Here is a 23,322-nt window from a genome sequence, read left to right on the forward strand (position 1 = left end):
TGCTGGATACTATGGGATGCTGGATGCTATAGGTTGCTGGATTACCAGTTCTGACGGAAGCCCATACACCAAAAGGCCAATTGTCCAACAGCCATTCCTGCTGGAAGCAGCACTAATTACCCAAGCCTGCACCTTCTGTCCCACGTGAAGTTTATCTTATGGAGCTGGTGTATTTGACCACTTATGATCCTTAGTAGCACAAGTGATGCCTCCTCCATGTGTTATAATATAGGAGACAGATCAGGGACCAGTGGGAAGGCCATGAAGGATTTACATGTCCCTTTACTGGTCTTCTAGTGTGCCAGAAAGGAGCTGTGAAATATAGCCCATAGAGTGATTTATCACTTCTAATATAATAAAACATCCTAAGATTCTGCACAGGATTGTTATCAAATTAAATTGATACTGAAACTGTGAGGAAGGTAACTGGAAGATAACCAAATATCATCTTAAAGAAAGAGAAGGTGAGGCAGAATGTTTAGAAAGTAGATTTGGGGTTTGAAAGTATTGGCATCAACAGTGAAGCAAAATAAACCAAGACTGAGAGGGTTTTGTGGTAGAATAAGGTTACAGAGCAAGAGAGGAAAGAGACTACAGCAACTCTACTAAAGATCATTCAGTAATTTAGCCTTGATGTCACAACTGCTTATGAACTAGTTTTGTCTCCCCTTGTAACATTCCTTCAGTAAGTCATTTAAGGTCTCGGCCTTCATCTTTGGAACCTGCTATAGGATTGTTAAGCTGTAATGTATTTTAACACTTCCTAGTTGAAGCACTTTTGATAAATATGAACATGTGATAACAAACATTGCTGTGTGCTGGCTTATCATTGCACAAGATCAGGGAGTAGATAGATGGGTGCTTCAACCCCACTTTACTGATTTGCTAATTTCATTTATCATGACTGGACCATAGTGGGGAAAAGCTGAGTACCTTACAGGCAGACAGGAGAGGAAAACCACTGTGATATTTTCCCAAATGGCCACTCCTACCACTGTATGGCTTTTGCCACCACTACCAAAATATGTTACTGGATAAGGGATGTTTAAGATATAATTCACTGTTACCAATCCTCCTGTGTTGTTAAATTTCTTGGGGAAGTTGGAGTCGTAACAAATGTAAGAATGTTGCATAGATGACTGCATAATCTAGTGATTTGTGGCAGTCTTGTACCACCATGGAGTTTCTAAAAACAGCTGCTGTTCTTCCATTACAAGAAAGTTTACTGCATGATATCAATAAGTACAACTACATTCGGTCAGGCACTTACTTTTATTCAGTTATGGATGTGGGCATCATTGGCTAAGTGAGTTTTGAGAAGATTTGTAGCTCAGAGTGAGATTTTGGATGTAGGTTTGCTCGCTGAGCTTGAAGGTTCATTTCCAGATGTTTTGTCACCCTACTAGATAACATCTTCAGTGGGCCTCAGGCGAACGCATTTCAGCTCCACTTACCAGCGTTCTCCCCGTAGCCCTTAATTCCTCGAGACAACAAGAATCTATCAATCTCGGCCTTGAAGACATTTAGCGTCCCGGCTTCCACTGCACTCCGTGGCAATGAATTCCACACTAACTCGATGTGTTTGTTGATAGAGTTCCAGTTGAAATGCCATGCTTCCAGAAATTCTCGTGCGTGTCTTTGTTTGGCTTGTCCTAGGATGGATGTGTTGTCCCACATCAAGTTAGAGAAAAAGAACAGGAAGTGACTTCACCACAGGAAATAACATCACCACAGGAAATGACATCACCAACCCAAAGAAACCCAAATATATAAATAGAAAGCAGGAATTTTCGGCAATGCTTCACCTGAGGCCCACTAAAGATGTTACCTAGTAGGGTGACGAATTGTCTGGAAATGAACCTTCAAGCTCAACGAGCAAACCTACATCCAAAATCATTGGCTAAACCAGCACTTATTGCCCAAGATGCACCTGAGAAGGTGTTGGTGAGCTATTTGACTACCAGGACCTTAAGCTGGTACAGATACACCTGTTCCCTCTGAAACCTAATGTATGTGAAATCAAGAGAATAATGGGGCCAGAATATCATGAACATTAATTTCTTCAGAATATTACCTTCCCAAACAGCTGACCCAAGATTTTATTTCTGTCTTTCTTAACCCATTATACAATGTTGTGTATAACCATGCTGTATTTACAACTACTCCATCTCCCCCAAGTCTTTGACTTTACAAATGTAGGTAGTTGGATGTCTTGCACATTCCTCTTTCGACTTGGAAAAATGAGAGATCTTTTGTTTGAAGTCTGATAACCCTGATTCTGATCTGTGAATTATTTCTCCCTGGATCATCTTTTGTATCTGGATATTCTTCTTAGAGGTTGTTGTTCTTTATAAATCTTGTTAGTTTATGACCTTATCTGAAGGACCTTTAATATCTTGAATTTTTGTCACTGAGGGATTCTTGCTAACACAGGTAGTTAGTCCATAACCTAATCTGGTGTATGTGCAATCTTGTGAATATCCAACAGATATTTTCTTATTCTTGACTATGTCTTGATTCTGTGGATATAGGCCTGGCTCCTGTGGATCATGTGCAGCTTATCTCCCTCGAGTTATTGATCAGGTTGGATGACTTCAGTCGCCCTCTGTGGTAGTTTGACTGGTGAAGTAGAATGTGGTGGTATAAAAGCACAGCAGGTCAGGCAGCATCCGAGGAGCAGGAGAATCGACATTTCAGGTATAAGCCCTTGATTCTCCTGCTCCTCTAATGCTGCCTGATCTGCTGTGCTTTTCCAACACCACACTCTTGACTCTGATTTCCAGCATCTGCAGTCCTCACTTTCACCTGACTGGTGAAGCACACTACTTCAAAACCTCAGTCACAATACTGAAAGATTGCTGCTCAATCAGCCGTCAGAGCGTTGAGTCGTTGAGTCTTCTATTGTCTGAAGATGATCATTGAAGTATTTCTAAATGAGTGCAAATGGGTTATACTGCTCATTCTTGATTTCAGAATTTGTTTCCTTCCACAAACTTTATTGAGTTTCATCTTCTGATCAACTTCAGTGATGAAGGAGTCTTTGTTTCAGATCTGACATTGCTGTCTTTCGCTATTGATTATTGCATTTCAGCTGCTTGCTAACTGTCTGGGTCTTCTTAAATTGTTAATGTTCTTAAAGTGATAAACTCACTGCTTGAAATGTTTTCTTTTCTTCTGGATGTTCTGAATTACTTTTCATGGTGGTCACCAGATTCACACCACTCAAACCGTTGCTATTTTCATAGAAGACTATTCCTGGTAACTTGAGGTATTTGCTATCTCTATCTATATATGGTACTGAATAAGGTTTGTTTGAGGTAGTTCACCACCACCTATCCTCATTTATTTATGCTTTATCTTGAGCCTTCCCATCAATTAGTGGTAGAGGATACAGCACAGTACAGTATCTAAAATGAGGCACTGCTTTTAGATAACAAGAAAGTTTATTTCAATGTAATAATGAGTACATATTTTGTCAGAAATAATTACTAAAGACCTTGGGAACTTGTGCAATTACTTCTGCTCCTTCTGAAAGCATGATTAAAACTCCTTGCTTTTGCCTACATACAGTGTCTTATATCATCAGAATGGTGGTGCCAATGTAATATGAACATTAACCTCCTTCAGATTAGCAACGCTTTACACAAAAATCTCTGATTTTTCAAGTCTATAGCATTGTCCACTCATCCATGTCTTTGTTACCTTTGGCCTTGATTATTCCTATGCCTTCCTGCTGGACTTACCAACTTCCTCCTTCTTATAAACTGAAACTCATCCAACACTCTGCTATCCATATCCCAACTTATACTAAGTTTGTTCACCAATTCCTTGTGGACTCCCAGTCTGGCAATTCCTCAATGTAAACTTTTCATCATTGTGCTCTGATCTCTCCAAGGGTTAACATTTTCCCATCCCTCTGACCCTGTGGAACTTCATTTGCTTCCTGAGGACTCTGCTTATTTTTTGCCTTCATGTCCAATTCCTTCATTAACAGTAGTAACCTCAGCCATCTAGATCCTAAGCCCAGTAATTCCCTCCCTAATCTTCTCCATATCTCTTTCCTCCTAAAGTGATAGCTGACATCTCTGAGTTAGCAACATGTGGGTTCAAGTCCCACTTCCTGTGAATTGAATGCAATGTCTAGGCTGACACTATGGTTAAGTGATTAAAAACGTGTTACACTCTTCGACGTGCAGTCTTTCATGAATGCTAAACCACCTGCACTCTTAGGTAGACATGAAAGATTATATGACTTTCACTTGGAAAAGAATTGGGAGTTCTGGGCAATATCTAATCACTCACTCAACATAATTGGAACAAATTAACTAGTTATTATTACCATGCTATTTGTGGGTGTTTACTGAGTGTAAGTTGGCTGCCATAAGACAATAAGAAACAGGAATCTTGTAGATTACAACATTGCCTACATTAAGTTAAGGAAAAGAAGCATTTGCTGTAAAGGTTTTCAGGGCATTCTAAGCTCAAATCCACAGACAAGCACAAACATTTACTTTTAAAACCTCTTCTTTTCATCATATTTTTGATTGCCCTTTTAACATTTCTTTCTGTGGCTAGGTTGGTTTCAAACAAATATTTTGTTTTATTTATGGAGTGCCAAAACATTCAATGAGCCTGTTTCTGCATGGATTTTACAATATATTTGTGTTTTGATGATTTGGGGGATGTAATTCCTTAAATGTTGCTGTCCCTCAGGAATCCCTAATCCAGCACTGTCCTAAACCTTCTGCTACTGTAGTCTCAATGTTTTATAAACTGCCTTCTCTGCTGCCTTTTTCCTAACAGCCCCTCGGGTCAGTAACATGATTCCTATGACTCTTGTTTACCTTCATGTTTTTTACCACGCAACCTCATTTATATTAAAATCAAACAAAGCAGCAGTGTCTTGCTGACTTTGACAGGGTCAACAGCTGTCATGATCTAAACTAGTTAGCATCATTTTTAAGAAATTCTTTGTGAGGCAGGGAGGGAAAACAAAGTCGGACTGGTTGATACCAAGTCAAGAATCATCAGGACTAGAAAAGCAGGTCTTGTGAATCAAAAATGGTGCCAGTGATGCCAGATATGAAAAGAAATTCAGCCATAAAGGTTGGTGTTTGGTTTCAATGCAAATTGTATTCAGGCACTTATTGTCATTTTGGAGAGAGCCTGTTGCATGCTGTGATTGTTATGCTCAATAATAACTGAAGTTTCAATCATATTCTCTTCACTGATCAAGAAAAATTGTAGTCAAATTAAATTTTTATTTATTGGGAATTACACTTTTTCACTTTTTAGAATTATGTTTTAGCCTGAGTAATTTTCTGTTTTTGTAGCTATGTTTAAGATTTGTGGGTAATGATGGGATTCTGTGTCAGATGTATTTTGAGCTTCGTAATGCTGAAGCATCAACATGCAGTTTGACTTGTATGGTTAAAAGGCTGAGATACCACTACCCATCATGATCGTCTGCTTGAGGGTTTCAAATTTCTCTTGTCCTGTTGTGATATACCATTTCCTTTCTAATGACACTCCTTAAGACCCAGCTCTTGCCTGTCTTTTGGTTCATGACTCAATATCACATTATGTAGCTTGGAGTCAAATTCTGTTTGAAAGTTACTCCTGCAGAATGCCTTTGGACAGTTTACTATGTTGCAGTTGTTGTTATGTTCGTTGAGCTAGGCATTTGGTTTGCAGCCGTTTTGTCTCCTTTCTAGGTGATATTCTCAGTGCTGTTGCAGCTTCCTGTGAAGTGCTGCTGTACTCTGTTGGCTGGAATTTATTTGGTTTCATTCCCACTGCTTCCAGTTACTGGTTCTGGTTGTTCGTTGCAGTGGTCGGTATATTGGGTCTAGGTCATTGTGTTTATTGATGGAGTCCGTGGATGAGCCCCATGCTTCTAGGAATTCTCTGGCTGTCCTCTGTCTGGGTTGTCCTATTATTGTTATGTTGTTCCAGTCGAATTTGTGGTACTTGTCGTCTATGTGTATAGATACTAAGGATAGCTGGTTGTGGCATTTAGTGGCTAGCTGATGTTCATGAATGCCAGTCGCTAGTTGTCTGCCTGTTTGTCCTTTATAGTGTTTCGCGCAGTCTCTGCATGTAATCTTGTACACCACATTTGTCCTGTATTAAAGGAGCACATATATACCAGTTGTTATTCTTTAGATATCTCCTCTTTGGGCTGAATAGTGACTTCTGCAAGTCTCCAACATCAATTGTTCTAACTAGTTTTTCTTTTGAAAAATATCTCAATTTTTGGCTGTCAATGTGGTTCATCCTATGTCAAAATACATAAATTTATTCCCTAGTTTTATGCTTGGGTGCATAATTCCTCTTGATGTTTCAGGCACTACTAAGCGAGCACTGCCCCATTTTATGTGTTGTCTTTGAAATGAGACATTAAATCAAGGTCCCAAATACAGTATAAGGTAGCCTTAGCAACCACGCCTCAGGGACGGGAAAGATTGAGAAGGAAAGCCCTTTGTGGTAACCTCAGAGTTTGGAAGCAAAACAGGTACGGAAGACTCTGTGGGGCAGTTTTTAAAAGGCTCACTAAGTTATGACATGGGAATCACTGGCTAGGCCAACATTTATTCTTTTATCAAATCTAACCATCCAGCATTGTGGGATTTGAGCCCTTGTCCCCAGAACATTAGCCTAGGGTCCAGGATAATTATGCAGGGCATTGCCTCTATGCCATCACCTCTCCAAAGACAAAGGCAAGTAGGGAAATAATACTGGGCCTGGCCATGATTTATCCTTCCAGAGACATCACTAAAACAGATTTGTTGCTCATTACTAATTTGCCATTTATAGGGGTTTGCTGGATGCAAATTGATTGCTGTGTTTTTCTCTTGTTTTGACCTGTGAGTCATGCACCATTTTCTTCAATGTCTTGCATTGTTCATCAACCGTCTTTTTGTCTAAACTCCTTTCCCAATTCACTGCCTCACTCCTATGTAATTACCTTTATTTAAATTTCACACAGCTGTTTATGACCGATGTTTCTCTCACTCAAAATGAATGATATTCTAGCATATTCTTCTACTATGTTATGGTCACTATTCTCTAAGGATCTGTTCCCCTTGGATAATTTATTAAACCTGTCTCATTCACTTTTCCAGTTCCAAAATAGCCTGATCACTAGTTGGAACCACAATATATTGTTGCAGGAAACACCTATAGTATACTTTATGAATTCTTCCCTATGGCTACCAGTGCCAATTTGATTTTCCCAATCTACATAAAGATTAAAGTCACCCAATGTTTGTGAATTGCCTTTTTTTTTACATGATTTCATTATCTCCTGATTTATTCTCTGTCCTACAGCACAGCTACTTTTTGTGATCCTATAGATCACTCTGACTTATATCTTTTTCCCATTATTATTTTGTATTTCTTTCTGTTGTGATTCTATGTAATCCAGTCCAAGATCATTTCTTGTTAATGTACTTATTCTACCTTGCGCTATCCAAACAACCTCACCACCCTCCCCTGCTGCCTGTTCTTTCCAAAGGTTGCATGTGCCTGAATATTCCCAGCTTCAATTACCTTCTAATTATATTTCCATGATGATTATTAGATCATATCTGTTAATCTCTATTTATGCTGTTAATTCTTTTATTTTGTTCGGAAAGCAACATATAACTGATTCATTTTGCCTTTTCACGTTTTGTTCTCTCTTTGTCTCTCTTTCTTGCTTTTCTTTATGCTTGTATACTTTGTCCCTTTCTGACCCACTCTCAATCATTGTCAAAATAGTAACCCTATAATGCTGCTGTATCTGCTTGCTTTGCAAGCTTATGTTTTCCACTTCCTAAATCCTGATTTGACTGGTTATGTTCAAAGCCAAATGAACTGTAACTAAAAATAACTGGAACCACACAATATTTGAAAACAAGCCATCCTACCCATGATGTTCAAGCTGTGTATGAGCTCCCTCTCATTCCACCACATTTCACTCTATTAACATATCTTCTCTTCCTTCGTGGATTATAAAAAGGCCCTTAAAATTCATTTGCTATTTGCTTCAACTCAAGAGTTAACTGGTTATCCATCTAATTGTTGTCATGGTAAAGAAAATTTCCTGAATTTCATATCAGCAACACATATTCTGTGATTGGTTGGAGAAAAATAACAATGTTACTATGGTCAGCATGGATGAGTTGGAGTGAAGGGTCTGTTTCCATGCTGTACAACTCTATGACTGTACTAGATCAGGTCAAAGGATAATGAGAAACTACCAACTTGGTCGTAATGGGAACAACATTTTGAAGAATTGGACTCATTAAAGACTGTATTAAGCCATTGTAACGTACTGAAAGACAGGCCATGGTGCTATGGTGAAACTACCATCCAAACACTTCGCAAGACTGATGTAAACTATCTCTTTCTTGGTCTTGTCAACCTGTCTGCAGCTTTCAATACAGTTGACCATTATCTTCATCCGGCTGCTCTGTATTGTCATCCCCTAGGTGAGATTCCTCTCAACTGGATGTATTCTTACCTATAGCTGTAGCTGGAAAGCCACTTGTCATTTACCTGTTTCCAAGTTATTACATTTTGAGTCCATGAAAGTTTGAACCATGACCCATTCCTGTTTCTCATCTACGTGCTGCCCTTCAACAACTTCATTAGAAAGACATCATTGGTTTGCTGATGCCACCTTCATCAAAACGTCTCTTGACCTCTCCACTGTCTCTAAATTGTCAGGTGGCTTGGCTGGAATTTAAATCTAAAGTTAATAGAAACTTCCTGCTGTCCTCACCACAAAAGCTGTTCCCTTAGTTGCTGACACAGTTGATCTCTTTGGCAACTGTCAGGAACTAAATCAGATTGGTTTGTGTTGCTTCCAGGTTTGTGGCTCGAGGTCCTTTTCTGAACTTTGGAGAAATGGAAACCCTTGTCAATTCTGGGGCAGTTTGTGTCCTGTAATATTGTTTCCCCTTACCCATGAGTGACTACTGTCTGACTCAGGTGGATTTTGCCAAACTCTTTTATTTCCATGTTTGTGTATAATACTGTTCTCTGTAAGTATACCTCTCACAAGTACAGAGTATTCCATCCGTAATTTACATTCTCTTGCATATGTCTGATGTCATTGTTAATCACTACATATATATAAAACTATCTCATTTGCATATTCTTCTGATTAAGCTACATGGATGGTTCACATTCTTTGTCCTAAAATTGAGTCTATGATGACCTTTCAATCCCACTTCTGAGACCACCAATTTTCACCTCCATAAAGATCCCATAATTCTGTCCTAACCTAAGCTGATCTACTGAAAAAACACTTACCTATTATTTTTGTCCATGTAGATTTGTTAATGGGCACTGCCCAGCCTTCCACATTCAACTCAGTCATCCAGAGCTCTGGTCCTTCCACCCTTTCTTGTATTGTGTTCCATTCACTCATCCCTCCTGTGCTCAAACTAAGACATTTCACGAGACCAGTATAAAGCAAGAAAGTGAAGAAGGTGATCTAGCTTACAAAGAGATCTTGATCAATTGAATCAATGGGCTGAGGAGTTGCAGATGGAATTTAATTCAGATTAAATATAAGGTAATGTATTTTGGTGCAAACAAGGAGTTATACAATTAGTGGTAGAGCCCTGTGTAGTGTTGTAGAACAGAGAGACTTAGGCGCTCAGGTACATAATTCTTTGAAATTTGCAGGTAGACAAGGTGGTTAAGAAGACATTTAGTACACTTGCCTTCATTGCTTAGACCGTTGAGTATAGGAGTTTAGACGTCATGTTGAGGTTGTTCAGGATGTCGTTGAGGCCTCTTCTGGAGTACAGTGTCCCAGTTCTGGTCATCCTGTTATAGGAAGGATATTAGTAAACTGGAGAGGGTTCAGAAAAGATTTCCCAAGATACTTCTGGGAATGGAAGCTTTGAGATATAAAAATAGACTGGGGTCTTTTTCACTGGAGCGTAGGAGGTTGAGGAGTGACCTTATTGAGGTTTATAAAATCATGAGGGGCATAGGTAAGGCAAATGACAAGGGTCTTTTCCCTAGGGTGGATGAGTTCAAAACTAGAGGACGCATTTTTGTGTTAAGAGGAGAGAGGTTTAAAAAGGACATGGGGGCAACATTTTTACACAGGTGAGTGGTTTGTGTGTGGAATGAATTGCCAGAGAATCTGGGGGATGCAAGTACAGTTACAATATTTAAAAGAAATTTGGATAAGTACATGAATAAGAAATGTTTGAAGGGAAATGAGCCAAGTGCAGACAGGTGTGACCACTTTATTTTGGGAACATGGTCTAGTTGCACTGAAGGGTCTGTTTCCATGCTGTACGACTCTATGACTATTGAATGACAAAAAGGAATAAATAATTGACCAGGGCACCAAGGAAAATGTCCCTAATCTTCTTTGGTAAGTGTCTTATACATTGCAGAATATTTTCTCTGACGTTGGAATTTTTATCTGAGTGTTACTGCTTGACTAAAAGCTGACAAGTAAGGTATCACTTGACCCATAATCCAGACAATACAAGTTCAAATCTCTAAATAACAGGTTTAAATTCTGTTCAAAATATAATCAATGTATGTATAAAATAGTATGTGTAAAAGTAATCATGAAGGTGTTTGTTTTAAAAATAAATAACTGAGGATCACTGAGGTTGTTCAGGGAATGATCTGATCTGTTGTGACACCAGTCCCCCAAAACATTGTTCCCACTATGAAGTGGCCTACTTAGCTGTATCATGCAATACAAACAATATCAATGCAGACTGCATTGGATCAAGGAGATGGCCCACCACTACCACCCATCTTTGGGGTAACCAGTGTGGGGTGCCAGTCTTGTCAGTGACGGACACCCCAAGAATGAATAGTGGAAACGTACAAAAACTGGATTGTTTAGAAGCAGAAGATTTTACATATTGCAAAAATCATCACCAACTTGAGGAGGGGAGGTGTTAATTTTATCTCTTCTTTTTTACCCACAGATGAATTGTTATGACCGGAGATTACGGAAAACTGGGCCTGAACGGGAGAACAGTAGAAATGATCTAGTTACTCCTCCAACACGTTCAAGGGTCAATGGTTGGACATTACCTCTGCATTCCTTCCAGCTGATTGCCTTTGTGCTATATTTCTACCTGGCAGTTGTTGCCTTTGGGATTTACATACCAATGTTGCCATATGCTTGGAAATATGCTGGTTATGCTGTATCCTTTTCAAAATATGACAGGGGATCAATTCATGTCAAATTGCAAATAACTTGTGTGTGTTTCACCAAGTTTATTGGATCGGGAAACTCTAACACTAACTCTTTTAAAATGAATTTGATTACTTTCTCAACTCCTAAAAACAGTATAGAAAATCCATAACAAGCATCAGATTCTGTTTTGAGCAATTGGATTAAATTGTGTGGTTTCACGCACTCACGTCTGTGATCACCATGAAATAGAGGGAAAAGTGAATAAGTACACATACATGAGATTGTTATTTTCATGACAATGTTAGAGATGAATATTTTACTCTGTACTCTGAATGCAATTTGGAGGGCAAGGTGGCTGCGGTCAAAGAGCCAACCCTCCAGGCTTGACTGTCTCTTCAGGAACATAGGATGTAGGAGCAGGAGTAGACTAGTTGGCCCTCTGTATCTGCTTCATCGTTCAACTGGATCATGGCTAATCTTTTACCTCCAGGCCGTTTTCCTCAAATATCCCCATATCTCTTGGTATTTTTAACATCTAGGAATCTATCAATCTCGGGCTTGAACAGAATGACTGAACTTCCACAGCCCTCTGGGAGAGAGTTTTCTAAAGCTTCAGTACTCTGAGTGAAGAAAAATTGCCTTTTTTCAGTTCTAAGTGATTTGTCCTTTATTTGGAAACTGTCTCCTGGTCCTAGACACTGGTTTCTCCACGTACTTGTTGAATCCTGTAAGAATTTTTCATGTATCAGTGTGATTGCATTAAATTCTTCCAAACCTGGAAGCTACCCAGGAGTAACTTCATAAATGCAATGAAGGATGATTTTTCTTGAATCTTTTGTTTGCTAATTCCAAAATATTGGACATGATGGAGGATGAGGAAACCGTTTGACTCATAGTTAGGAATCACTCAGTTGGGTAATGTAGAATCCATTTGCTTACTGACCTCATAGAATCATAGAAACCCTACAGTGCAGAGAGATGCAATTCTGCCCATCAAGTTCACACTGGCCCTCAAGTCATCCCGACTATACCCAACATCTCATCAAGTCGCATAACCTCACATTTACCATGACCAATCCACCTAACCTGCACATCTTTGGGCTGTGGGAGGAAACCTGAGCACCATACTAACACAAGGGAAGCATACAAACTCCACAAAAACAGTTGCCCAAGGCTGGAATCGAATCCAGGTCCCTGGCGCTGTGAGGCTGCAGTGCTAACCACTGAGCCACCATGCTGCCCCTGTTGAGGGTAGGTGATGTATTTTTGAGCATAGGATGACCAATGATGGAAGTACAAGGATTGTGTAGATGGGGCCTGAGCCCACAATAACCTCTTCTGAGATGTATCCAACCAGAGTCGGTAAAGATAATCTGAGTGGAGCTGATTGTACAGTTGATGAGCAGAAGAGAATAATTTGAAATGTAGCCCACATGGTTCATGCACAGATGGAAAGTCCAACCTTGTGAATGATTCACAACCAGGCCCACAGACTAGCAAAAGTTTCCACTTGTGGTGATTATAACCCTGAGTCACAACAGAAGTGAATGGTTTACAAAACCTGTGATTTTACATTTGGACAACTTGGTATTGAATGATATTATTTAGTGTGAAAAATCAAGGTCACACTAATTAATCAGGACATTGTGTAAATTGTGTTCCTGTTTATGTCTGTCACCAACTGGATCATGATCATTTCTTGCGTGAATGACCTTTGAGGAACTAGCTTGTCAGGCAGTGCTCAAATGGACCTGTCATTCCCACTGGGTCAGAATCCTGTAACTTCCTCCCTATCAGCAGTATGGACGTAGTGAGGACACATGCAGTTTCAGGAATATGGCCTACCACCACCTTCTGAAGAGCATCAGGTAACAAATGATAGCCTTCTCAGCAGTGTTCACATCCTAAGAGCCAGGGCGGTACCAATCCCCTTCAGGAGGGCAGACTCCCTTTGTGTGAGCAATGATAGGACTTTTTATGGCTTGAACTAGCAAACCCTTTGTTTGTAATTTGGAAACTATTTAGTGAGGTCTGGGAATTACCCAGTTTTTGCTGCCCATCCCTAACTGCCTTTGAGAAGGTAATAGTGAGCTGCCTTCTTGAACCACTGCAGTCCATCTGTTCCAGGTACACCTGGGGTGCTGTTAGGAAGAGAATTTCAGCTACAATGACGGAATGACAATATAGTTTCAATTCAGGATAGTATATATTTGGGAGAGGAACTTGTAAGAGGTGACATTCCCATGTGCCTGCGCCCTTTATCCCGCCAGGTTATGAAGGTTGCAAGTTTGGAAGGTGCTGTCTGAGAAGCCTTGGTGAGTTGATATGGTGTATCTTCTTTATGGCATACACTGCTGTCACTGTGTGTCTGTGATGGCAGAGGTGAAAGCTGAAGTTGAAGGATGGGGCACTGATCAAACAGGCTACTTTATTCTGGGTAGTTTCACTCAATTCTGAGTGTTTTTGGAATACACTCATCCAGTAAAGTGGAGAGCATTCTATCACACTCCTGACTTGTGCCTTGTAGATGATGGACAAGCTTTGAAGAATCAAGAGGTGAGCTCGTCATTGTAGAATTCCTAGGGTCCAACTTGCTCTTGTAGCCACACTATTTATTTTAATGTTCAGTTTCCAGTCAGTGGTAACCCTCCAGGATATTGATTATGGAGAATTCAGCAATGATGAAGACATTGAAGCAATTGTTCAATTCTGTCTTGTTGCAATGGTCATTGCTTAGCACTTGTGTACCGTGAATGTCACTAGCCACTTATCAATACAAGCCAGAATGGTGTCCAATTCTTGCTGCAAATGGATACAGATTTCTTCAGCCTGAAGCCACTCCAACATCTATTCAAAAAGGCAGCCATCACCTCAGGCCAACTAGGATGCACAATAAATATTGGCCTTTGTCAGTGAAGCCATGAAAATGAATTTTTAAAAAATCTTAAATGAAAATTTGGAAAATGCATTCCCGGCAGTGATACCATCAATATTACCAATATTAAAGCTCCCAGTTACCTCACTAATGATTCAGTCATCTAGAAAGTTTATAAAATTGTCATTTGCCCTCTACATTTTGTATTTGCGGCTAAGGCTCTGCCAATATATAATACTTCAAAGTGTGACCATCTTCAGTGATCACCATCTTTATTTGGAGACTGTATAATATGATTGGAAACATGCCTGGATATTGCAGCGCTGTTAATTACTGCAGTGATGTTGGAATGATCCCTCAAAATGACAAGGTCATTCTTTGCAAAATGTTGGCTGTGGCATTGCATGCATTGAAAAGTCACAACATGAATTTTTTATAATCTTATACAAAAGACCAGACCAACGTCTTTTGTCTCAAAATATAATATCGCACACCAGGTAAATGTCATTTCTGCCTTTGTCTTTGAGTGGTAGAATAGTACAGCACAGTTGAAGACTACTCAGCTCTTGCAATATAATACATTTAGGTCCACTTACCCATAGATGTTGCGACAGTATCTTTTCTGAGCACTCTGACAGACAGTGCATTCTGAATCCTAGCCATGTTAAGTATTTTTAATATTTATTGTAGCAATCTGGGTAATGAGCAGATCTTTACAAAATCCGATAGAGGCGTGAAGCAACCAATCACTTTTTCCTAAGTTGTCTGTATGAAAATAATGTTTATAAACATTGCAGGAAGGAAATTGTGAGGATAATATGATTTGTATGTTGTTTCCCAGAAAACATAACAGAAGGTTTCATTTGAACATTTAACAAGACGCTTCATGAGCTAGCATGACTCACTGATAGTCATGTGATGGTGGAACATTGATATAGAGAGAGTGAAGCTATATTAAATGAAACAGGTAGTTTTCAGTTATCTTTTCAAGTCTCATACCATTCAAATACACTAAAGATGCTTCAAAAGGTCAGGTTTTTTGAAGATATTTCACACAGAGATTACAACACTGAAACCAAACTATTCATTGTAATGTGCTTATGCCAACTCTTTATTCCTTTCTCCTTCACCTTTACATCAAGCTGCCTCCCACTCTCAGATGCGACAGTGCTTGAAACAGGGCTCAAAACCACCTTGTAGGAGTGGACAATTCACTCACAAAATGTCACAAGCAGTTCAATTAAAGCAAAGGTGAGAGCAGAAAATTCAAGAAAAAAGATGTACATCAGCTCAGGGGAGATACCTGAAACGCAAATGTCTTCAAAGGCAGCAGCCTCCAGAGAAAAGGTCCTTTCCTTTCTAATTTCCTAGTAATCCTCTGGTGGGCTGGAAAGCAATGAGAAATGTAAATCAATCCTGTTTGAATTTTCATGCCATGATAAGATTCTCGTGCCAATACCTATGGCAGCAAAGGGATAGAATACCAAAATAGATTCCCATTGGAACTGTGCAAGTTAAAGTGAGCATACAGACTCTGTAGGTGCAGAGAGAACCGATAGGTGGCAGTAGTCCTCAGATCTGTGGCAAATAATGGGTCAATGGTTTACGGAGGTTTTTTCATATCCTCTGAAACCTTGATCCCATATTCAATGAGAAGGACTTTATCTTCTCTGAAATCCAGGAGGTTTGAAGGAGGTAGGCCAGGACTTTAGATGCTGAGGCAAGGTTTTGATTTGCATTCATCATCAGTCTTTGACCCTCTGTATCTGCAGGTACCACAATTTTAAGATGTGCACATCTTAAAGGAATCACTATTTGTGCACAGTTTGTCTGGTTTCCTGTGCTTTCTGTTCTGGAATAGTTTCAGCCAATCACAGTCAATTAAGTATTTTTTTAAAATGCAGCTACTACTGTAATGGGAATTGGTTTAGCTCAGTTGGCTGGATTGTCAGTTAACAGAGTAGCATGATGCCAACAGTGTGGGTTCAATTCCCATTACCAGTTTGAAGTTACCATGAAGGACTTTCCTTCTCAGCCTCTTCCCTCACCTGAGGTCTGGTGGCCCTCAGATTAAATCACCACCTGTCACTTCTCTCTGATAAGAGAGCAGGCCCTATGTTCTGGTAAGACAATGGTAACACAACAATAACTACTATAATGTTGGTAAAACAGCAGCCAATTTGTACACAGCATGGTCCCACAAACAATAATATGGTAATGGATTAATGTGGGTGGCACGGTGGCACAGTGGTTAGCACTGCTGCCTCACAGCGCCAGAGACCCGGGTTCAATTCCCGCCTCAGGCGACTGACTGTGTGGAGTTTGCACGTTCTCCCCGTGTCTGCGTGGGTTTCCTCCGGGTGCTCCGGTTTCCTCCCACAGTCGAAAAATGTGCAGGTCAGGTGAATTGGCTATGCTAAATTGCCCGTAGTGTTAGGTGCAGGGGTAAATGTAGGGGAATGGGTCTGGGTGGGTGCGCTTCAGCGGATCGGTGTGGACTTGTTGGGCCGAAGGGCCTGTTTCCACACTGTAAGTAATCTAATATGATTTTTTATGTTTGCTTGAGGGATAAATCATGGCCAGGATATCAGATAAACTCCCCCAGTCACCTTTGAAATAAAACCATGAGATCTTGTATTCGCAATTCGAGAGGAAATGAGGATTCAGTTTAATATTGTCATCTGAGAGACAATGTCTTTCAACATTGTATCGGCATGTCAGTCTAGGGCATGGGCTCAAGTACCTCAAGTGGGAATTGAACCCATTACCTTCTGATAGAAAGGTGTGAGTATCACGACTAAGTAATAGCTGACTCTTATCATATAGTTGACAACTGTTTAATATGGACCAAAATGGATTAACGTAGGAAGGAGTTAAAGTGTGAGGAATGTGCTGAATAAACAACAGATCTATCTTCTGGTTAAATAGATTGGGTTTTGGAACTCCATTGTCCTCTAGTGAAAATGTTTACTGTGGAACTAATAATAGTGAGGTCAAAGGGAAAATGTTCCCGTGGTAACCAGCAGTATATAAAGTTTCAAATGCTGCAACCTCAACCACTCACCAAACGTAAGTGCAATTATGAAAGAAAGATGATTTAAAAACTAAGTATCTATGTCAAGCCCTCTGTAAATTGAACTTAGTTTACCTAAGTGTTAGAAGCTGTTACTGTTCTTTGTCAGCCTGCAACAATGAGGTCAAGGTAGTCTCTGGCACCAATGGAAAATGAAGTCAAGCAACTTCATTATTAAATGAAAATTTATTAAAGATAGTACTTGTAGCATCTTTCCTCATCTTGGGAGATCTCAAAGCATGCCCATGCATTTTAGAAGTGCAATATATGTAGTGAGGCAACCAGGTGTGCTACCCCCCTGGTCCTAGGGTCAAGGATATGTCAGAGTGATTCCAAGACATTCTGGATGAGGAGCGTGATAAGCTCGTGGTCATGGTACACAATAGTGCCAATGACATAGGTTGAAAAAAAGGCACGAGTTCCAAAAAACTGAATCTAAGGAGCCAGGGAGTTAGTTGAAAGGTATTGGTCTCAGGATTACTACCAATGCCATAGACTAATTCGAGTAGAAATAGCAGGATAGATCAGATAGGAACATAGGAACAGGAGTAGGGCATTCAGCCCCTCAAGCCTGCTCTGCCATTCAATAAGATCATGGCTGACCTGTGGTCTAACGCTGTCTCCCTGCCTTGGACCCATATCCCTTGATAACTTCACTTAATAAAAGTTTATCTACCTCAGATTTAAATTTAACAATTGAATTAGCATTGACTGCCATTTGAGAAGGAGAGTTTCAAACCTCTACTATGCTTTGCATGTAGGAATACTCTCTAACATCTCTCCTGAATGGCCTGGCCCTAATAATAATAGAATCTTCAACCAGTGGAAATAGTTTATCTTTATCTGCCCTGTCTTCCCTGTTAATATCCTGAAAAACTTGATTAGATTACCCTTAACAGTCTAAATTCTGGAGAATATTATCCTAATTTGTCTAATCTCTCTTCATAACCACTGAAGTTTGCGTATCATCCTTGTAAAGCTGTGTTGAGCTCCCTCCAGGGCCAAAACATCATTCCTAAGGTGTGGTGCCCAGAACCGCATACAATACCCTAAGTGGGGTCTGACTAGATATTTGTATAGCTGCAGCATTGCATATGTGTCCCTATACTCCATCCCTTTAGATATGAAGGCCAGCATTCCATTAGCCTTCTTGAAAGTTTTCTGTACCAGTTTGTGGTATTTTAAGGAGTTATGCTCTGAACCCACAAATCTTGTTGGACTGCCACTGAATTTAATTTTGTACTTTTTAAAAAAATACCTTAATCTATCCTTTTTCAGTCCAAAATGGATAACCACACTCTTGCTTATCGTAAAATCCATCTCCACAGCTTTGTCCATTCACCTAATCTATCAATATCCTGTTGTAATTGTATGCTTTCCTCAACTATTGTCTAATCATTGACTGTCCACAGTGCTGCCAATTTTGTCTTGTCATAAAATTTAGATATTTGACTTTTTGTGCCACTACCCAAGTCATTAATGAATATTATGAATAATTGAGGCACAAATACAGATCCCTGTGGGACACCACTGGTCATGTTCCTGACAATTTAAGTACTTACCTGTTGTTCCAACTGTGCTTCCTGACACTCAACCAATTTCCTGTCCATGTGAGTAATTTCCCCTCAATTCCATGGGCTTCCTCCTGAGCTAACAGTAATGTGGGACTTTATCCAAGCTTTCTGCAAGTCCATAGAAACAACATGCTTTAACTTATCTCTGCCATCACCTTTGTCATGTCTTCAAAAAACTCTGAGGTTTGTAAGACATGACCTACACTTCATGACTCTACATTGGCTCTTGCTGATTAACTGAATTTTTCCAAGGTGATCAGTCACCCTATCTTTGATTATAAAATCCAACAACTTTTCCATTGTAGATGAATACAGTTGTTGCTCTCCCAAGTTTCTCACTTTTGAACTGAATATTAAATTCTATGGTGTTATGATCACTACTTCTTAGAGGGTTTCTGGAAAGCTGGTGCAAGGGGGTGTTTCAGCTTTCTGGGACACTGGGACTGGTTCTGGAGGGAGGTTGACTACACCTAGGTAGCCATGGGACTGAGGTCCAAACGTGTGTATTTGCGAGTGCAGTTGGGGTGAGTTTAAATGAGAACGGAAAGGAGAAGGGAACCTAAGCAGAGTGACAAGGAAAAGAGAATCCAGGACAGTAAAAAGAACTGTAACATGCAAATGTGGTAGGCAGGTAATCAAAGTTGAGAGGCAACTAGGGCCATGGGCCATAGACATAGATTAAAAACCATAGAAAGGCAAGTCTAAAGGCTTTGTATCTTAATGCAAGAAGCATTTGGAATAAGGTATTGAGCTGATGACACAAGTTGGGAAAAATGGGTGTAATCTCATCACCATTATGGAAACATGATTACTTGGATATCAAAATTGGAAAAAGAATATTTGACCTTTTGGAAAGACAGGAAGGAAGGAAAAGATATTAATCAGAGATGAAGACAGTTGTGAGAAATTATCTCGGCTTGGATGATGTAGAGGGCATTTGGGTCGAGGTTGAAAATAGCAAGGGAAAGAAGGTATTGGTAGGAGTAGTATATATACCCCTAAACAGTAGCCACACTGTAGGAAAGGGTATAAGCCAACAAATAATAGGAGCATTTAAAAAGAATAGAGCAATACTTATGAGTTTCTTTAATCAAATCAAGATTTATCAACTTGAACTTAATCAAGTTGGAAAAGGTAGCAATAACAACAAATTCATAGGGTGCTTTAGGAATAGTTTCAAGGAGCAATGTATCATGGAGCCAACCATAAAGTAGACAATCTTAGATCTGGTAATGGGTAATGAGGCAGTTTTAATAAATTACCTCATTAAAAAAAGAAACCCTCTAAGAAATAGTGATCATAACACCATAGAATTTAATATTCAGTTCAAAAGTGAGAAACTTGGGAGAGCAACAATTGTGTTTAACTTGAAAAGAAGGAATTGCAATTAAATCAGGGTAGAGTTAGCTGAGTGGACTGAGCAGATGGATTAGCAAGAAAGATAGTAATCAAGCAGAGGCAAACATAATAAGAAATAACTCATGATCTCAGCAAAAATATATCCCAGTAATGAGTGTTATGAAATTGAAGGCATGTACTGAATGCTGTTTTGCACAGAGAGAGTGAATGCTGTTTTGCACAGAGAGCTTACAAGCACCAGTTATATGACTAGCTAGCAGTCTTAGAGTGCACTGGAAAATTGAAAATATGTAAAATTTGGCTGTGAAATAGATACCTGAGTTGGTTGTTGTTTTGACAACAATTCAAATTGAATCAATCAGTTTAAATTATGTCCGAGGATACTAAAACCCAATTGAGTTTGAATTTATTGTTTTTGCCAATATTGAGCCAATGAGACGATCCGATGTTGGGTGTATAAAAAACAGGTATTTTGAAAGTCAGACAGAGAGTAAACTTCCAACAAAAGAGACTGCCATTCAAAACATTCTCAATCAAAAATATCGTTCTCATATGGAACATCTTTACAGTAAAATCAGAAGACGACCCAGGGAAATCTTTAGTCGAAAGAAGAAGGACACCCATTGGAGATGACAGCTGCTGTATGGTTTTGAAATTAAGTTGTTGTAATTTTAATACAGGTTTTTTATTGGAACAGTATATTGTTATAGAGCTGGAGGCAGATAAGAAGCAGTTAAGAGAAAGGGGAGCTTAGAGTTATGAATAGTTGTTGTTTAATGTTCACTTTTAGAGTTAAGGAATAAATTGATAGTATTTTTCTTTAAATTGTGGAATTTGAGAATTCTCTGTCACTCATACTTTAATAGCTTATGAGATGAGGTGAACATTTTCTGGGTGTTTGGTTGAATGAGCAGAAGGGTTCGCCGCTGTGTCATACTAAGAGGAAAGATTCTAAGCAAGGGGTAAACAAATCATGGCTAATTGATAAAATTATGGAGAGTATTAAATTGAAAGAGAAAGTATATAAGGAGGCAAAAGTCAGTGATTCCCCCAGAAGAATGGGATAAATTCAGAATCCAACAAAGGAGATCTAAAAAGATAATAAAGTAAGAGAAAATAAACTATGAAGGCAAACTAGTGAGGAATATAAAAGCTAACAATAAATCCTTCTTTTAATGTATAAAAAGGAAGAGAGAGTCAAAGTTAACATAGGTCCCTTAGAAAATTAATCTGGGGAGATGTTTATGGGTAACAAGGAAATGGCAGAGGAGTAGAACAGATATTTTGCATTAATCTTTATGGTGGAAGATACTTCAAACATCCCATTAATACCAAAGAATAATGGGGGGGGGGGGGGGGGGGGAATGAATTAATTGCCATCAACATCAATAGAAAAGTGATGATAAACTAATGGGGCTAAAGGCAAATATGTCAACTGACCCTGATGGTTTATATCCTAGGATTCAAAAAGAAGTTACAGAGATAATGGTTCCATTGGTTGTAATTTTCCAAACAAACATTGGACTCTGCCAAAGGAGTAAAATCCTCCCAAAGTGACAGTCCTATTCAAAAAGAAAGGGAGGCAAAAAACAGCTAACTATAGGCTGATTAGCCCGGTACCTATTGTTTGAAAAATATTGGGATCAATTATTAAGGAAGTAATAGAAGCATTTTTGGAAAATCATAATCTAATCAAGCAGCGTCAGTCTGGTTTCATGAAAGGGAAATGGTGTCCAACAAACTTATTAGAGCTTTTAAGGAAGCCTTACTAGAGTGATATGGGGAACCAGTAGATGTTTTGTATTTGGACTTCCAGAAAGCATTTGACAAGGTACCACTCAAAAGGTTAGATTATAAGATACAAAAATAAAAATTGCTGAAAATGTTTAGCAAGTCTGGCAGCATCTGTGGAGAGAAATCAGAGTTAACGTTTCAGGTCGAGTGATCCTTCCTCAGAACTGAGGTCTGAAGAAGGATCACGCGACCCTAAATATTAACTCTGATTTCTCTCCACAGGTGCTGCCTGACCTGCCAAGCTTTTTCCAGCAATTTCTATTTTTGTCTCTGATTTACAGCGTCCGCAGTTCTTTCAGTTTTTTGATTATATGTTAAGAGTATTGGAGCTGGTATTTTGGCACAGATAGAGACTTGATAAATGAGCAGGAAACAGGGGGTAACAGGTTCTTTTTCAGGCTGGCAACTCATGATCAGTGCGGTTCCACAGAGCTGTCTGCTGTGATCACAACTGTTTCCAATATATACAAACGACTTGGAGGAAAGAAGCAAATATACTACAACCAAAGTTAGAGACGACACAAATATAGATTAGATTAGATTACTCACAGTGTAGAAACAGGCCCTTCAGCCCAACAAGTCCACACCAACCCGCAACCCACCCAGACCCATTCCCCTACACCTAACACTACAGGCAATTTAGCATGGTCAATTCACCTAACCTGCACATTTTTGGACTGTGGGAGGAAACCGGAGCATCCAGAGGAAACCCACACTGACACGGGGAGAATGTGCAAACTCCACACAGTCAGTCGCCTGAGGTGGGAATTAAACCTGGGTCTCTGGCGCTGTGAGGCAGTAGTCCTAACCACTATGCTACCGTGCCACCCAGAAGTGGAAAGGAAGGTTGCAAGAGGGCTACAAACAGTTCACAGAAATACTGATAGGTTAAATAACCGGGCAAGAAGGTTAACAATTGGAATATAATATGGGAAAATATTGGAAGCAAAACATAAGAACAATATTATTTAAATGGAGAAAAGTTGCGAAAAGTGCCTCATAAAAGGACTTGGGGTTCTTGTACATGAAACACAGGAGGCTAGCACAGGGGTGCTGCAGGTAATCAGGAAGGCTAATGGAATGTTCGCCATTATTTCAAGGGAGTTGGAAAATACAAGTAGGGAAGTCTGTATAAGGTAATGATGAGACCACACCTGGAATACTATGTGCAGCTTTGGTCTCTTTACTGAAAGAAAGATATTATTTCATTGGAGGCAATTCAGAGAAGGTTTGCTCGGTTAATCCTGGGAATGGGGGGATTGAGAAAAGGGTAAACAGATTTGAACTCTACTCATTGGAATTAAGAAGAATGAGTGGTGATATCATAGAAACATGTAGGATTCTGAAGGGGTTTGACAGACAAAACGCTGAGAGAATGTTTCCCCTCATGGAAGAGTCTAGGGATAGAGGGCATAGTTTCAGGATAAAAGAGCTCCAATTTAAGACTGAGATAAGCAAGAATTTCTTCTCTGAG

General features: G+C 39.5%; 1 protein-coding gene across 3 annotated transcripts in view; it reads left to right on the forward strand.

Annotated features, from left to right (window-relative positions):
* zdhhc11 (zinc finger DHHC-type containing 11) overlaps window positions 1-23,322 on the forward strand; it is a 103,039-nt gene that overhangs the window by 38,453 nt on the left and 41,264 nt on the right. For 2 of the 3 annotated variants that reach the window (XM_043719342.1, XM_043719340.1), the window contains exon 2: window positions 10,959-11,180. In XM_043719342.1, coding sequence (XP_043575277.1) covers window positions 10,959-11,180 — 222 coding nt within the window. Of the gene's footprint in view, window positions 1-5,004; window positions 5,107-10,958; window positions 11,181-23,322 lie in introns of those variants that run through there. The other variant, XM_043719341.1, reaches the window with a different exon arrangement.

Source organism: Chiloscyllium plagiosum, chromosome 29, assembly GCF_004010195.1.
Source record: "Chiloscyllium plagiosum isolate BGI_BamShark_2017 chromosome 29, ASM401019v2, whole genome shotgun sequence".
NCBI classification, from domain to species: domain Eukaryota; kingdom Metazoa; phylum Chordata; class Chondrichthyes; order Orectolobiformes; family Hemiscylliidae; genus Chiloscyllium; species Chiloscyllium plagiosum.